This window comes from Cuculus canorus, chromosome 10 (assembly GCF_017976375.1).
Source record: "Cuculus canorus isolate bCucCan1 chromosome 10, bCucCan1.pri, whole genome shotgun sequence".
Taxonomy (NCBI): domain Eukaryota; kingdom Metazoa; phylum Chordata; class Aves; order Cuculiformes; family Cuculidae; genus Cuculus; species Cuculus canorus.
Genome location: NC_071410.1, coordinates 17,724,806 through 17,742,764, shown reverse-complemented (window position 1 = coordinate 17,742,764; position 17,959 = coordinate 17,724,806). Strand labels below are relative to the sequence as shown.

The 17,959-nt window shown below is 42.5% G+C and overlaps 1 protein-coding gene across 1 annotated transcript in view; it reads left to right on the top strand.

Moving 5' to 3' along the window:
- Positions 1–56: 56 nt before the first annotated feature.
- Positions 57–17,959, top strand: part of ABCB7 (ATP binding cassette subfamily B member 7) — a 41,213-nt gene continuing 23,310 nt past the window's right edge. Inside the window, exons 1-4 of the mRNA XM_054075722.1 lie at positions 57–211; positions 8,626–8,703; positions 9,541–9,627; positions 16,031–16,150. Of these exons, the coding sequence (XP_053931697.1) occupies positions 65–211; positions 8,626–8,703; positions 9,541–9,627; positions 16,031–16,150 (432 nt within the window). The 5' untranslated portion in view covers positions 57–64. The remainder of the gene's footprint in view (positions 212–8,625; positions 8,704–9,540; positions 9,628–16,030; positions 16,151–17,959) is intronic.

Sequence of the window (17,959 nt, the reverse complement as noted above, 5' to 3'; positions counted from 1 at the left end):
CCCGGCCCCCGCCCTCTCCTCGCTCCTCCACCGCCCCACCATGCCCCGCGCGCGGCCGGCAGCCATGGCGCTGCTGCGCGCCCCTCGCGGCCCGGCCCTGTCCGGCGCGCGGCGCGTGCTGGCGCTCGCCCTGCTGCAGCCCCGCGCGGGCGCCGGGTGTGGGGGGGGCGGCGGCCGGGAGCGGCCCCGCGCGGCCACGGGGCGCGCGCAGGTGCGTGGGGAGTGCGGGAGGTGAGAGGGGGGTGGGGGGCAGTGAGAGAGCTGGGAGGTGCGTGCACAAAGGGTTGTGGCGATAGGGCGAGGGGCGATGAGGATAAAGTAGAGAGGAGAAGGTTGAGACTGGACACAAGGGAGTTTCTTCACCATGAGAGTGGTGAGGCCCTGGCCCAGGTTGCCCAGGGAAGCTGTGGCTGCCCCATCCCTGGAGGTGTTCAGGGCCAGGTTGGATGGGCCTTGGGCAGCCTGAGCCAGTGGGAGGTGTCCCTGCCCATGGCAGGGGGTGGAACTGGATGGGCTTTAAGGTCCCTTCCAACCCAAACTATTCTATGGTTCCATGAGTCTTGGTCTGCTCAGTTCCCTTTGCAGGGCTCTTGATCAGGGAGAGGAGGGATAGGATGAGGTGGAACGGTTTTAAGCTGAAAGAGGGGAGATTGAGATGAGATCTTGGGAAGAAATGTTTTACTATGAGAGTGGTGAGGCCCTGGCCCAGGTTGCCCAGAGCAGTGGTGGCTGCCCCACCCCTGGAGGTGTTCAAGGCCAGGTTGGATGGGGCTTGGAGCAACCTCATCCAGTGGGAGGTGTCCCTGCCCCACACAGTGGGTGGAACTGGATGGGCTTTGAGGTCCTTTCCAACCCAAACTATTCTCTGATTCTGTTGACTGTTCTGTCTCTTCCTGAGGTGTTCAATCATAGTGGACAAGAATTCTAAAACCAGTATGAAATGAATGCTGAGTGTTTATTAGAGAGGAGAACTTGTGCTGCCAGCTGGTTTCACTGAGGTGTAGGGGAAGGAAATTGTGATTGGCATTTGTTCAGCCTCCCGCGGCTGAGAGAAAGTTGTTCCAGTGAATAATTTTTTTGTTACAAGTGAAGAATTGAGTTCATATCCTCTGCTGAATGAGTCCAGCTTTCCATAATTCACACATGCTTTTCCAAGTGACTGAAGGAATCATATCCCAAAGACCGAGTGAATGAGCCTTCTATATACTCTCCCATAGCTGTTCTCTTGTTCAATAACCACCTTACTCTTTGTTAAAGGATTTTCACCAGACTGTGGGTAACTCTTTATTAACAACTTTGCTTTATTAACAACTCAGAGTTGGGCCATCACCTCAGTGAGTGGCGAAAGCCCACACAAAATCATCAGGTATTTATATACATTATACAATAGGTATTTCTTTGAAAAGCTCTTGGTGTTTTTTCATGGGCTCTCAGTTCTCTATTGTTCATTATTCTTCTTTAAAGTCCACCTTGATAATACATCTCCGCTGTCTCGTTTCAGTTCTCCCTCAGAAGTGATGCTTCATGTTTCTCCACTGATCATAAAAATCGCTTATCCTCTTTCTTGAGACACTTCTATTTATTCTTTAAAACTTTTAAAGAAAACTTCAAGCAGTTCCACTAACTTATATTTAATCTATGCCTGTACTTGGAGTAGTTTAACCTTTTAATCATTAGTTATCATTAAATCAAATGCCTATTCTAGGTCTGAAATTTTTGCACAACCTGTTGATTCAGCTGGACTGGGCTTTAAAGCAGCCATAAAAAGGGCTCTGTATAATTGAATAGTATGCGGGGCTATGCATAGCAGCTGTGTTCTTATAACTGCCCTAAGGGTTACTTTCCCAACATCAGTTCTGATTATACTCTTAACACAATGCTCTTTATCACAATGCACTAGCAATAATATCTAAGTTTTACATCAATATATTCATCATACCTCCTTATTTTCCTTAACAGTCTCTGTACCCCAAGCACCACTGTTTGTGACAGCTTTTGGTGTCACCTGCCTTGGTTTGCTGCCTCTGACAGGGAGAATTCTGCTCTGGGCTGCAGTCGCTTCATAGATGAGATGAGCTGGGCTTAAATGGTACATTTTGGGGGTTTTAGTTTAGTTTTAGTGCAAGAGGAGAAGCTGAGAGGTGAAGTTGATGCAGACCAAATGTATTTGGATGCATTAAAATGTATCTAGGTGCTCAGTATTGTCCCTTGTTCCTGGAAGCCTGGCTCTAATGTTAGTAAATAAACAATAGTGTTACCACAGTGATGTTTAGCAGTAGTAACTGTAGTTTTGGTTTGCTTTTGAATGTTTTTACTCTCATGTGAGAAATGCCAGTTCCTGCTGATGAGTTTTAGTTGTCACATGTTGCTAAATGTTGATTTGTACTAAATTTTCTGAAGGAGAAAGCTCAGGCTGTGTCTGTAGTGTGTATGTACAGATCCATCTATGGCCTGTTTGTTCCTAGGAAGTCCTGTGTTGGAAATTGTTACATTATGCATTTTTTTTTTTTTTTTACCGTCCTATGATTATTTGTTACTTCACTTCTGCCTCAAACTCTGTTTTGGATGAAAATCAGAATTCATTAACTGCATGAGCAAGATATTACATTTTGTTATAATGAGGCACAAAGGTTTTATTCGACAGATAGGCAACACATTTTGTGTGTTGTGCAAATTTGTTTGATGATTATCTAGCAGGAGGTGGAAATTTAGTGTTCTGGAGTTTTTGGCTATAGTGTCCTTCAAAGTTTTGGGACCAGTTGACATCATTTTTTTAACATTTAATGAAATCTGCTGACAGAGGAAAATGCACTACCCTGTGATTTCTGTTTCCTTATTTTTTTTTTCCTTCTCATAGTTCAAGAAACATTGTGTATGCACCAACAGAAGTGACTGTCCAAAGTTGGCTAGGTACTGCAGCAGGTGTGTTTTAGAGCGATTAGCCATTGATTTTTAATAATTAGATAATTCACCATTTGGAAAAAATCATCTGGGAACAAGTATGTGCGTTCTGTTTTCGTTTTAGTTATTTAATTATTTGGCTATGCTTATACACTAACAAGAACTGTAGATGTTTATAATGGTCTTATTCTGAAATCTTTTAGGTGTATTAGAAAAATAGAAGAAACATGCCTGCTTTTGCATTTAAAACAACTTAAATTTGTTTGCCATGGTCCTAAGCTGCATGCTTCCCAGTCACTTGGGAGTAAGGTTTAACGAAAGCAGTGTTTGATAGCCTGGATTTTCCTGAAGGCTGCCGGGCTGCTGTGTGGTGTTGCGTGCTTTAGTTTATGAAGTACTGCAGTAAAATCTCTGTGGTGAGTAAAATCAACTGTACAGCCACAATTCTACATCTGTTATTAGAGCCATACGAACAGCAGAGGTTCGTGGCAGCCAGGAGTTTGCTTATTGCAGTGCAGGCTGGCATGGCCACAGCTCAACACACGAGAAGGGTGTGGGTCGGGGAGAGAACGGCTCTGGTGAAATAGGACCAGCACAGCAAATTCAACCATTCCTCTTGAAAAAGATGATTTCAAGCACTTGCCTGTCATCCTTCTACTCTGCTTTGCATCTGTGCACTGCCTGATCCCACGTCTTCATTGTTTCATGTCAGTTGTAAGCTTTTTTTTAAGCTTACAATTAGTTGTCATCTTAATTGTAATCGTAATTGTGTTCCAATGCAGTATATGTATTTTCTATGCACTTAGTGCAATGAGATTCAAATACAGCAGAGCAGTTCTGGTGCTGTTGTGTTACAGATCCATTCCTTCCTTCCCTCACACTTAACATCATTCAGTAGCTATATGTAATTGGACTCTTGTTTTTCTGAGCAATAAGACACAAAACATTTGTATTCTGGAGAGAAAAATTGCAAGATTTGTGAAAGCGGATGATGAGTGCCGTAAATATTGTGGAACTGTGATCAGACTCCATTTCTCGATGTTGAGATCAGTGTGTGTCCTTGTAAACATAGGTCTTCCAGTTCCCCCTCCTGCTGGTAGAGTAGGCAGGTGCTCACTGTGTCCAGCCTCCTGAATTCCGAATCTCTGCTGTGTGCAGATAGCCACAGTGGGCATGTTGGATGTGGCCTGCTTGTTAAGCTTGGAAAAGTAGCCAAAAACTGTATTTTTTTTTAAGAACAGTTTGCCTACATCTGAAATAAAAGCAATGGCAACATCTATTAGATCTAAAACATAAGTAGAAGGAAAACAGCATTTGATTGAAAACGTCCAGCGGCCATTAACCAGGTATAATTATTTTATTAGGATTCTGTATAAGTCACTGAGAGGTTTCTTTTGAGAGGACTTTGGCAGTTGTAGAAAGCTGGTTTGTGTAAATTATTGTTGATGTAATGGTGAAAAACAGAAGAGACTTTGTTTTTTTCCTTACATTATCTTGCCTTTCCAGCTGTCCCATGACATGTGATAAAGGGTGTGTTCTTCTGCATAGTTTAATAAATATCCCTTGCTCTGGAACTGGTGGTAAGGGAAGTTTCAGGTATTTTTATTAAATTTATTTATATATTTTTTTTTTCCACCTGAAGCCTGGTCTGTTTTGTGCCCTCATTCTGGTGTTTGTTGTCCAGTCCGTGTGCATTACTGAATTCTCTTCTCTGGATTTTGATGGTGTAGTTGAACAGCTTGGGACGTGGGCACTAGGAACCAGCGGTCTCTGCTGGGCAAGAGTCATTGTTGACAGATAGACAGACGCTTTGAAACACAGAGTTTGAAATTTCTTGAATTTCCAAAAATCACTTTACAGACGAACTGTTGCCATTGGCTAGAGCAGAGATCCAAGGTAGAAATGGGCATCTAATAATACTGAAAACTGTTGTGAGGAAGGATGTGTAGTGAGCTAGGACAGATGGAAATCTGGTAACTGGAAGGAGATGAGGAGAATGTGGGGGTAGGCCGCGCTCCGGGTAGTGGAGATCTGTGGTGCATGTCTACGTTCTTGCTGTGGATGCTGTGTGGGTTTTCTGTGCTGCCTGTGAAATGTCTCTTACCACCACAGCCAGTGTGGGGGTGTGGCAGGAAAATGTTATGGAGGAAACTCCTGAAGGCGTCTCTTATTAACCTTGGTTTCATTTGCTCCGGGTAAGTGTGCAGAGCAGTTCAACTTTGGCTACTGTTATGTGTAACTGCAGTTAAGTCTATAGAATGATATTGGTGGGAGTTTAGCCCATACCAGAATATTTTCACGTTTACTCTCATCTTCCTCTGTTCTTTCCTATTGATCTTTTCTTTTCTTGCTTTGCAAACTCAGCAAAATTAGCTGTGGGACTCAAACACCACACAGCCACTTTGAGCCAGTCTTCAGTTATCTTTTCTGTTACAGTTAGTTTAAAAACCCCCTCCCGATTAGATCAGTGCAAGACGTCTGGAGCAGTATGGAACATACTCCCAAGAGAAACTTGGGATTTCACTGTGCACAGGTGTGTTTAAACCCTGTTGTTTGTTTGCATTTAGAGCTTTTAAACTACTACGAACAGTCATGAGACTTCAGCAACATGACTTTTCTGTGCAGTCAAGTGCAAGACGTCTGTGTCAACCTTTAGAGCGCAGAGGATCATATCCAAAAATACACTGGAAGAACACAGTGGTGCAGAGTTAGGCATTCAAAAGTAAGGAAATGCTGGAATTGAAGCTCCCTGCATGATTTCTTAACGGAAATAAGCAGGACTCACTCCTGCTCCGTTAAAGCAATAACCTGTCTGTTGCAATAAGATCTAAGTATGCCTTTCCTCTGTAGTCTTAAATCTGTTGAGAAAGAGTTGTAGTGGGTGAAAGTGGAGTCCTGAGTCTGCCTGCACCATGTGCGGAGGCTGACGGAGTGAGCTGCAGTCCCACACATCTGGGCATTTTTGTCAATAATGCAGCGATGGCCAGAGGGCTTACAGTGAAGTAAGTGCTTCACCATGCTTAGTTCCTTATTTTCTTGCTGGAGCTTGGAAGAGAATTGAAACCTCCCACTTATCAGTCTCAAGACTGAAAATAAGAAGTTTAAGTTTTCCTGGCTACCTTGTGCAAATATTTTCTTTTTATTTGCTGCATTAACCTCTGAACCCTGTAAGGGTTCATAGCTTTAGCAGGCTGTCTGATGTGGGAACTGAGACCAGATCTGCTGCTCCTTCAGTGGAAAATATTTCTGTGATGTTGCCTCATACATCACTCAGAAGGGAATTCTGTGAACTTGGGTGTCAAAGGATATGAATTATTAGTAAAATATTTTTATGCTGTCCTATTATTATACTGTAGCAGAACAGGAATTATCTACTTTCCAGCAGCTGTTGGAGCATCAGTGGTCTGTTCCCATGTACTAGGAATATACAACATCAACAACAAAATGCATGTTAAATACCTGAAGTTCAGTTCTTGTAGTACTTGGTGTTGTTTTCTGGCAGGGCCGAGCTGGAGAGAACAGCTCTGTTGAGGAAAGGCTGCAGTTGTCTGATCTTCCAAGAAACCTGAACATGGTTGTAACCAATGGTTCATCAGCCCCAGGACTTCTTTGGCATGATGTCTTGACAGTCTTTTATCAACATTGTGTGGTTAATGAAGCATAACTGCTGGTATAGTGATGCTAAGGGTTTTGGTGTGCTCAGAGTGCTCTAGACTGTTAAAGACAGGAAATCGGTCTCATTGGTGTGAGGGTAGGACTCGCTGGTATTTAAGCCTCTCACTCTGGATCACATCTCTGCTATAAATTCTAGATTGTCCTGGTTTAATCCATCCTTCTCAGTGTCTCTGTCTCGGGAAGCAGGAGGAGTTACAAGCTGTGGATGGAATCACAGAAGCATAGAATGGTTTGGGTTGGAAGGGACCGTAAAGATCATTCAGTTCAAACCTCTGCCATGGGCAGGGACATCTCCCACTGGACCAGTCTGCTCAAAGCCCCATCCAACCTGGCCTTGAACACCTCCAGGAAGGGGACATTAACAGCTTCCCTGGGCGACCTGTTCCATTGCCTCACCACCCTCATCATGAAGATTTTCTTCCTTATGTGTAGTCTACATCTTCCCCCTTCCAATGTAAAGCCATTCCGCCTTGTCTTATCACTATATGCTCCTGTAAAAAGTCCCTCCTCCCTTCTGGTACTAGAAGGCTGTTCTAAGGTGTCCCCAGAGTCTTCTCTTCTCTCAGCCTGTCCGGATAGTAGAGGTGCTCCAGCCCTGTGATCATCTTTGTAGCCTCCTCTGGACCCGTTCTGACAGGTCCATATCCTTCTTATGTTGGGGATTCCAGAACTGGACAGAGGACTCCAGGTGGGGCCTCACAAGAGAGAAGTTGAGAGGGAGAATCCCCTTCCTCATTCCGCTGGCCCCTCTTCTTTTGATGCAGCCCAGGATACTGTTGGCCTTCTGTTGTTTCTGGGCCTTGTATCCTCTGTGCTGACGTGGAACAGTAAAATTACGACTGTACCTACAATGAAGAGCCTTATAAATGCAGCTTCTTCATTTAACTGAGGTCTTGAAAGCATCAAGGCAGTTGACCCAGGCCAGTTAGCTCTGCTTGGAGAGCAAAATGTGTATGTGTAATGTTTACTCTCTCGTTGTATGTAGTGTCCTGTACGGGAATGTTTGAATTAAGCAGGGACCGTGTATTGACTTGCGGGGAATGATCTTCACTTTCTTCAGAATGACTGAAATATAACTTACAGTTTGTGTCTTAGGATTCAAGCAAGGGAAGGTTTAAGGCCACCAGGTATACAATATCTAAGAGTGCTGCTGTTTGTCAAGGTTAAGAATACTCCTTTTTTTTTTATGATCAAGTTCTTTTCCTTTTTGACATTTGTCCTTTGCCGTGGGCTCATGAGCAGTTCCTATGCTGGTTTGCTCTGCAGTAGTGATTTTTATGTCGTGTGAGCGGTGTATGGTGTAGATGACAACAGAGCAGTAAAAGATTTAATGTTGAATATGTCAAAGATGATGTGGCACCATCACTGTTAACCAAAAGAGAGGTCTCTGTTTTGCCACAGGGGAAACACGGCCCATCAAAGGGAAATAAATGATCCTCCAAAACTCTTATGGCAAAGGAGTTGCTTTCAGTGAGAGATGTAATGCATGCTACGGTCAGTGTCGGGCAGTACAGCTCTTAAAGATATGAATGTCTTGGGTCCTGCCTCACATTTTTAGTCAGCCATGCTCTGATTTCTGACGGTCCCGGTGCTTCCCAGTCCAGAGCTTTAGCTTTCATTGGCCATTGGTCTGCAAGACAGGCATGGCGTGAGGTGGGACTGAAAATGCATAAGAATAACAGAGTGAGAAATAGAACAAAAGAATGTTTGAATAAACTCAAAAGACAACCTGGGAGAAAATTAAAATGAGGGGAAAAGGAAAATGTTGGGCGTTTGTGGTACAGAAGAAAGTAATTCCGATGGGAGTCAGGGTTCAAGGAGGGAAAGATTTCATTGTCACATAGCAGTTTGAGTGGTTGAATGTATTTTATTTTACAGCTCCTCCCCACCAGTTTCCTTTTTCTGGTCAGTTGTTGCAAACAAAGCCATCTGCCTTGTTTTCATGTTACGCTGATTTCTGTGAAGTAGAGGAATGTTCTCTGCATGTGATTTGTGTGTGTTCTGTGTGACTCCATTGGCACTTTTCCTCCCTCCTTTTACATCCTATAGATTCCACCATTCTGGAAGCAGAGATCATGGCACAGTCTGGGAGGATATCGTTCCAGGCCGTTATTAGAGGCTTCAGAGGTAAGTATACATTGTTTTTCTTCCTACTTGCAGGTCAGAGTAAACTCAAGCCCTTGGGGTATCTTTCTGTTTGATTTGCTGGTTATTTGTTACATATCACTATTTAGAGTTTTGAAGTGCAGCAAAATTACATGGGAAGTGATGCTTTACCTCCAGAAAAGGAGATAATGTTACTTAGACATTTCAGGTTGTTGCACTCGCCTCAAGAAGTTTTTTTGAATAATAATAGACTAATTTATAAAGAAGAGTTCTTAAAAATGTAGGTTTTGTGTTGATGCTTCGATTCCTATTGTCAGGTATGGAAAATACCAACGCATAGAAAGCTGTGAGGTTTCCTGGAGATGCAGGGCTTTATTGTTTCAAAATTCTGCTTCGGTGGTGGAATATCAAGAAACCATGGAAGTTTATTCTCCTCATTCTGAGCACCAGGATGTCAGGCTTTTGTTCCCACGAGGTCTGCTTGCCTCTTTATTAATCTACCTGACTACAGTTATCCTCCACAACTTTAATTTCTTTTCTGTGTTTTTCAGTCCACTTTTCATTTTTTTGTGTCTTCTTTAGCTGAAATATTTAAGGCTCTGTTATCCTTGCTCCTGGCTGCTTAGAACATGCTCTTACTGTACTGTAGATTTATAGTCCTTTTCCTACTATTGTTTCCTTAAGCAAGGCAAGGTTTTTAGAGAGAGATAATATCTCTTATTAATGTAAGCTGGTACAGCTCTCCTGTACCAGCTCAGGGAGAACGAGGGAGGGAAACCAGACCAGTAGTTCTTCCTATTGGCTTTTCCAGGCTTGTTTCCTGAGGTTGTTGCAGATTGACTTTTCCTTTTCCCACAGGTCCTTCTGAGGTGGCGACTGATAGAAAAGAGAATGTGTTGGCACGGTCATGCAGGTGGAGGGCTTCACACAGATCCAAAGGAGAAGGTAAAAGAATTGCTTAATTTCTGTTGCTTTTTAAATAAAAAACGTGATCAGCTTCCCCCTCAAAAAAAAAAAAAAAAAAAAAGCTGAAGACACCAAGCAGCAATTTGTGACAAAGCGTGCTGGTAGATCTGTGAACACTGTGCAGAGCAGACGCCGTGTGGTTGTCGGTGTCGGCTCACTAGCTCTTAGATCACCACATTTGTAATAACTGTGAAGTGCTCCAGTTGTTTGATTACAAATGCAATCCCGGTGTCACACTGTCCTTTCAAATCAGCCTACGCTATGGTAGATTTTTTTCATAGGAAGTGTGTTCCATTGGAATTCATTGTGGTTCGTTATTCTTGTTTGTCACCGATATTTTGCTGAGACGTTCAGGACAGCAGGACTCGGCCTGTGGAGACACGTTAGTGCATCGGTTGGTAGCCTTGAAGGCAGGGTGGGGAGAGAAGTAATTAAGCTGCATGTATTTGTACGTGGATTTAATGTTAATGCATCCGGTACATTTTCACTGTGATTATATTTGGGAAGCACGTGTTATAAAATAATTATAATAGGCCTGTTTGAAGAAGCAGTATCTTTTATTAGACCAAATGATTATGGTTAGAAAAATGAGGCAAGCTTTTGGTTAAAGCAACACAATATCAGATTTCTGTAATTACAATTGCAAAGTGAAAGATCTCGAGTTTATATAACTTTCATTTTGTCACCTCCTGTGCAAACTTATTTCTGAGGCTTTGTATATTTGCAGAATGATTCTATGGTGTTTATAACTTATGCAAACTTAGGTGGGATCTCTCTGAAACTGGTGAAGACCACGCTGGTGACAAACTGAAACTTTGGTGCAGAGTCCAGGTCTTTCAGGATGGTTTCCTCATTCTTAACTGTTTTGAGGCTGTTTCCTGCAGCCTCACTTGTAAAGAAACCAAAGAGTTAAAGCCTAGGATTACCTCTTGATTTTGTTTTGAGTGTTATCCCTTCATTGAATACAAACCCGTGTATGCTGCAGGCAGAAGTCAGGAGAGAAGCTACCCAGATTTATGCTTTGGTAGAAGGGGGAATTTCGTAACCTGCAGTTATAGCCAGCTTGTTTTAGCAGCCATCTATGATCTTTTCTGCATAAGGCACGTGGGAAACAGAGCAGTCGGACCTCTTCCATCAGCGCTGCTGCTGGCTCTGTGTGTAACGTTCAGACTAATTTTAAGACCATTGTTATAACAGATATAGGCTCTTTTGCAACTTTCCTAGGCAAAACAGTCTTTGAGGTTAGTAGACTCTCCTTCTCCATGTTTACTCTGATTATATTTGTTATGGAATGTAATTATTATGGATTGTATTTCTCCTGTGAATGGGAGGAATGTTCTCTCCTGTGTTGTCACTCTGGTGGTTGTGCATCTGTTTGGCTTAATGACTTTTTCTTGGGGACTTTTTCCTACTAGAATTCCTGTGTGCCTTGGTGTACTGACTGGCTGAATGTTTGGTGTGATAACTTCATTTTTCATAGCTCCATGGAAAAGATTCTTTGTATATACGGAAAACCAACCCCTCCTCATATGATTCAGTTACAAATCCATTTCACTGACTCAGCTTCACAGCTAAGGCTGTTTATTCTTTCTCTAAAAAGCTGTTTCCTGAAATGTAGTCGTTTTTCAAATTAATCCCTTTGCATGTGATGGGCAACTTCCAGGACAGGCCTGTTTAATCATTATAGACATTACATGTTTAATCATCATCTGTTTTCTTTGGAGTTACTGCTTTTGAAAGGTCTGCAGTTTGTCATCCTTCAAAAATTTAAATTTCAGGGTCTTCTCTGGTCAGAAAAGAAAAGGAAGGTTCTGTTTACCAAAACACTGGTAATGTTAAGGACCAGCAGATGTTCCTTAATATCAGAATTCATCAGGAGTGTGTTAGGCAGAAATTTTGATGCCAGCTGGTGTTTTTTTGGTCTGCTAGTTAGTGTAAATATTCCAGTGGCATTCTGTGTTCACCTGTTACTTTCAGCTATTCCTGTATAGGCCAGTCCCCTGAGTCTTATTCTAATAAATGAGCTATAATGTAATTAATGTAGGACATTGTCAGTTAATGCTACTGTTTACCTTAGCAAATATCAGCTGTGAGGGATTGTCCAGGAAAAAGCAGCAAGAACCAGTGGTAGATGAGGTGAAATGTGTGAAGAGTGGAAAGCACAAAGAGTAATGTTGGGTGCAAAAGCCAAGAGGTTCTTGGCATCAATATGGGGAAGGAACTCGGATGTTACAGCTGCAGCTCTCACAGTGGCATATGCATGCACTTGTATTCAGTGTGGAAAAGTACTGGCACCCAATTCACCTTGTGAGAATTTCTTTTCCCCTAGGATTATGCTGTTAGGAAAACTGCAGGCGATCTACACGTCAGCCACAGTGCACCCTTTTTCTGTACGTTCTGGAGATTGATGTTGGGACAGGTGTTTTAAATTGTGCCTTTTATGGCAGCTTCAGGGGATGCAGATCTGAATATGAGGAATGAACATAGAGCTTGAAGGGCACATTACCTGCATCTCTTGGGTAACGGGGAGGGGAGCTTTATACATCTGGCTTTTTACAAAAGAACTTGTGCTTGCAGCAGTGGCTGATGTGCCGAATACTGGAACTGAGTGAACAGTGTTGTTCTTTACCACCTTTGGGGTGAATTTGTTTAAGTCTTTTTACATAGAATCTACAAGAAGAAAGACAGTGATACCTGACTTGCTCAGCAGGCGTATATTATTTCTTATAGAAAGACTGATAGTCACCATAGACCTCTGATAATCAGCCTTCCCCTACCACCATTTCACTCAGTTGCTATTTAGTTTGCTAGGCATTGTTTGCCCTCTGTGGAGCGATGGGTGGCACGGAGAAAGATGACAAAATACTTTTTTCTGAAAGTTTGGAAAGAAAATTCAGGCACATTCATTTGACATTTATTTACGCTGATAAGGCAACTGAAAACAGAATCCCACTTCCTTCCTCCTATGGTATTTTGGTACGTAAGTCGCTGTATGGCCAAGTAGTCAGCCAGTGTGAAGAGTGATGGAGCTGCAAAATAATGTGTCCTGGTGGTGGGAACACTCCCTTCCCAAACACCCACTGTTGCTTCCCCCACAGGGGCTACAGGTCACTGAATGAAACTGTCAAAGGGACTCCTGCTGTATAAAACCAGTAAGTTCTGTTGTCAGCCAAACTTTTTGCCATGCTACTGAATTTGTAGGTTTATCTGACTCTTTACTGAGAGGAAACCCCGCAGCAAACACTGGAGAGTTTTCTGCCAGTTCCGTGAACTGAATCGCTTTCTTGAGTGTTTCATGAGCTCGAGAGGGTGTGAGATGAGGACTGGGATGGAGCCACTAAGTGGTGCAAGGAGAGGAGAAAGCAGGAGAGGGAACAGGCTCTTGGTAGTGTGCAGAGTAACCTCGTGCAGATGCAATTCAGCTGGTGCAAGAAAAAGATGTTAGAGCTTTGTGAGTGAGCACATGGAGCTGGAACTGGGTATGTCTGTCTTTTCAGTAATGGCAGCTTAAATGCAAGGCAAAGTGCTGTTATCTTCCACCGTGCTTCTGGTAGCTTCAGTGTCCTGGCCAGGGCATTATTCGTAAAGCCACCGGGTCAGCCCAGGGGGTGCTTTGCAGTGCTCAGTCATTTTGGAGACTATGAAGAGGAACGATTACTTTCTTTTTATCCCCTCTTCAGGTATTTTAAAAGGTCCAGAACCTGGATGGAGTGGGTGGGGGCACAGGAAGATGGTCAGTGCTTATTCCTTTGCCAGCAGTCTTCAGTGTTTGGTAGTGTGTTTTAAAAACATGTTACATCCAAAACGAAGAAAAAGCTTTTCTTTGCTCCCTTCTGTGTTAGATTTATAGCATTTTTCCTTCCATTCCTTCCATTCCTGTAGAAATAGGCATTACTAGAAAATATAAAGTGTTACTGCCACTTAAAAGGATGTAAAATAAATGCATCTCTTCACCTTTTTATATACCACAGAGAATAAAAAACGGGCTTGAGTCCATTGAACAGATAGCTCATTTTAATCCTTAATGTTGCCACTTGCATATTTAAACCCTTTTTGACTCGTGTTTGTGTACAACAGTAACATTTATTTCATGGTAAACTTTGATGTAGTGTGTATGCTTTTCGCATCTCCGTTGATATTTCCTCTTGTTCCTTTGTGAGGCCTTTGGCAAGGGACTGCCTGCCTTCTGACACTTTTCCTGAATGGATTCACCTATGTTAGCAATCAGAGCTATGAAGAAATGGAAATAGATTCCTTGTTTGCAGCCAGTGTATTTCATTCTTTTTAATAGCTTTTCTGTGCAAAGTCTGCCTGCCCAATAGCAGCCAGTAATGACAGCTGCTCTGCTCACACCGGTATCTTTTGTGTTAATGCGAAATTTTTTTTTAGCTTCCTTTTAACCTGTAAGTGGTGATCAAAGATATTTTCTCAATGTTTGAACTGCTCTTTATGCATATCCTTGGCTCAAATGGCAAGTTTCATGTATATGCTGCAGCAGGTGCCTCCATCTCCTGAATGGGTAGGACACAGCAGAAACAGTTTTGCATCCTCTCTTCACTTAGGAATCTTCCCTATATATGTTTTTAAAAAGCCGTTTGAACTGTGCTTACACAGTATAATGCTTCGGTACATTTGTAGTTGACAAAATACATTACCTCTTACTCTTTGGTTTTCTTTGAAGCTATGACTGGAAACACCGAGGTGAATTTTCTGGTTGCTTTTAAAAGCTTACCTTTGTAGGGTTGGCTTTCCTGGTTGCCTCAGCAATCCTAAGTCTTAACAGAAGTCTCCTTTCTTGCTTGTTCATACTGAACCTTAACCAAGAATTTCTATTCTGATTTGTTTTATCCTCAGAGTTGAGGAGAGAACATGGAAAGTACACCATCTAGTGAGAGGAGCATTAAGACATAGTGTAAAACTCTCCTTTTCTACTGACCTCTGTAAAGAAAAGTTTAACATTTAAGAGACATTGTTTCTTTCCCCTCTCTTCCCTGGCTACAAAATTTTGCCTGGAGAGATTAGCTGCTACTTGCTGCCCTCCCTTCAGCTTTAGATAACCTTCATGTCTTTCAAGTTAACCCCAGTGTAGCCAGCACAGAACAGTGGATTGTTGGTCCGTGTGCTGTTATTCTCATTTGGGTAGTGTGGTTTAGGCTTCAGATAATTATTAGCCTGGGGGTTTAGTGGAATATATCTCAAGTCTAAGTGGCACAGACATCTGTCCAACTCTAAAGTAAACTTTGTTCAAAAATACAACCAAAGCCAACAACAACAACGATATCCCTAAACAACCTTCCCCAGAAGACTCTGGAAAAGCCCAAACAGAAGACTCTTGTATTTCTCAAGAAGACTTGTTCTCTGAATTGTGGTCTTGTTTAAAGCCAAATTGAAGGTTTGGAGAAGGAGAACCTGCTTGAAGGATTCATTAAAAATCTCCTTGCTTAGTTAAGATGACATGGCCATGTGCAGCTTCTGCCTCATGAAGCCCAGTTACCTAATGTCGGGGCTGTTCTGTGAAAGAAGGTGGTGGCATTGGAAGCTGAGTTAAGGGCACAGAAGCAGTGTCCTTGCTGGTCGGTGTAACTTCATGGAGCACTCAGTGGAGGTCTGCGCTTTGGGTTCCTGAAAACAAGCCCTGAAAGATATGGGCAGAATAAGAGTATCTCTCACTTCTCTGCAGAGATTACATTTATTTTCACTGTGAAAGAAATGTGAAAGTAATTGTTGGAGATGCTTATCTTTGTTGGAATTGCACCCAAATCATCTGAGCTTAAATGTATGTTCAGTTCCATTCCTGTCTTGGTGTAAGTGCTCAGAGATTCGCCTAAGGTGCTGTAAGGCTGGGGATTTGGTTTAAATGCTGTATTCTATTGTGACTCGCTGAGCATTCTCCAGACCACTGATGTCTGTAGACCTTTTAGACTTACCTCTTACCTGAGTTCATTATGTCATTAGTTTGCGTTATGGTTTTGCATTTCCTCCCATTGTGTCTCTTGCTACGGTAAAAGGCTGCCAGAGAAGAAATTCCAAGCCTTTGCATTTTGTACAGAAATTTGGAGAAGATCATAGCGAAGGTTCAGTTCGTTTGTTTCAGCTGTGGAGAACTGTGGTTTTCCCTCTGTTCTGTTTCCAGACGGCTGTCCGGGCACTCTTGGGGACATGGGAATTCCAAACAGTTCCCGTGTTTTAGCAGCAATCGTGGATCTGAACCTAAAAAGTGACAACTTGAAATGTTAAGTCCTGGTCCCCAGCATTGGGAAGAGTCCATTTCTGTCAAATAAATACAGAAGTGATGCATGCGTATAAAGTTCATTCTTATTTGTGCTGTTGTTTTGCTTCTGGGGATCTGTTTGTAACGCAATGCCTCTGTTCTTCCCAACAGCTGAAAGAGATCGATGCCAAGAAGATTGTCAGAGCGATGTTGTCTTATGTGTGGCCCAAGGACAGACCAGACCTGCGCACCAGAGTAGCCATTTCACTGGGCTTTTTAGCCAGTGCAAAGGTAGGAGCAGAAACTTCATTGTATGGTAGTGGTTCCTGTTCACCTGGGGTTTCTGCAAGGAATTGTCTTTATTGTCATTTAAGGGCTTTTCCAGTCTTCAGATGCCTATTTTCCATTTGAGGAGCATAGAGTATTAGAAGTAACAGCTTGTATTTTTCATCAGGGTGCTCGTGTGCATGTGCATAGTTGAGGAGGTGATGATGATGACCAGAATTTTTATTTCCATTGCTCACATTAGTTTCATCCTGGATTTTCCATTGCCAATTAATCATTTACATCATCAGTTACAGGAAAGGGGATAAATGCAAGTTAAAGGTTGCTGACAGATCTTCACGGGTGGTGCTGTATATGTCAAACAGGATTTCTTCAAGGCTCTGTGTCCATTTTCAGCTCTGAACATGGGTGCTGTGTTGTTATCTATTCACTACTCTTGCCATGCAGTGGAAAAGGGGATTTGAGCTCTAGCTTTTTCTGTGAAATGACAGTGGAATTTCTAGTGTTGGGACTTGTTTGTTGTCCTAATGTGAAAGAAACAGTCTAATGTGTTTGAATTGAACTGTTCAAAGGATTTCTCTTGTACCCTTCTGAATACGAAATGGAGGCAGCTCTTACCTTTAGTTCAGTGTTTGAAAGGGTATGTTCTACCCTTGCCTGCCACAAAACTAGTGTTAATTTGTTCTTGTTAGGAAACTGGCTTCCAAAAGCTCTCCACAGGTCAGTGGAGGATATAGTTCAGAGTTTGTGTAAACCTTGTAGAAATAGTTCAGAAGAGCAAATGTTGGCTTTGTGTAAAAAATGTTTTGCTTTGGTGGAAAAACAAAAGGAAATATTTGACTGCAAAATATTGGGAGTAAATTTCATTGAGACCTGTGACTCAACTAGGTGACTTGTAAGTATGGCAGTTTTAACCACACATAAAGCTAATATTCATATCTTGCTGGGATAAGCTGAGGTAGGTACTGCGTAGCAAAGAGTTTTAGCGCTTCAGCTAGTTGCACCAGCAGCTTATTGGCATTCAGCACCATTGCTGTGTCACGAAAAAGGAAGAAGAAACAAATTTCAGCTCTATGGGTGTTAAAAGAAGAGTACTTGGAAGAGAAATGTGCTCATTTGAGCTGTGGAGGAAGGGCCAATCGCTTGTCTGCAGCTCTCTGAGCAGTCTATCAGGCGCTGCCTGGTCCTGTCTGCAGTCGATATTTTCGTTTGTGCTGCTCTTCAGACGTTGCTGATAACACAGGTGACAACACGCAGAGTGTGTCTGTTCAAGTGAAGCCCCACCCTTTTCCTGGGCCTGCATAAAACATGCAGCAATACTTTTGGTGACACTTAAAGACCATCTGGGAAATGTGCCTGTTCCAAATGCAGATGCTCGGATGTTTGGCCTTGTATGCTGTGCAGGTTCCCTTCACGACAGTAGTTAACTGATGGTGTGTGCTTGGTTCCTTGAGGTTTTGTGATCCACTCCTATTATAAGAATACCTCACTTTCCACCTGGATATGAAAGTTCTTCTAATCACTCTCTTTTTAAAGCCTCTTACTCGTAATGTGGGAAATGACCTTGGTGCAGTTTTGAAGGAAGTTTGAAGTATTTTTTTATTTTCTGTCTTCTCTCTACTTTCCTGGTTTGTAGGGTTATGTGACTGTGGTGAAGAAGGTGAATTCAGAATCCAACCCTGCGTGTGACAGCGTTGTACCTTGCTTTTAGGAAATCTGTTGATGTTTAAAGCACTTTCTATAGTGTAGTGAAAACAAAATTGATGGCCAGGGTGCCTGACTCTTGCAAAGAGCTCTGTATTTGGTGTAATACAG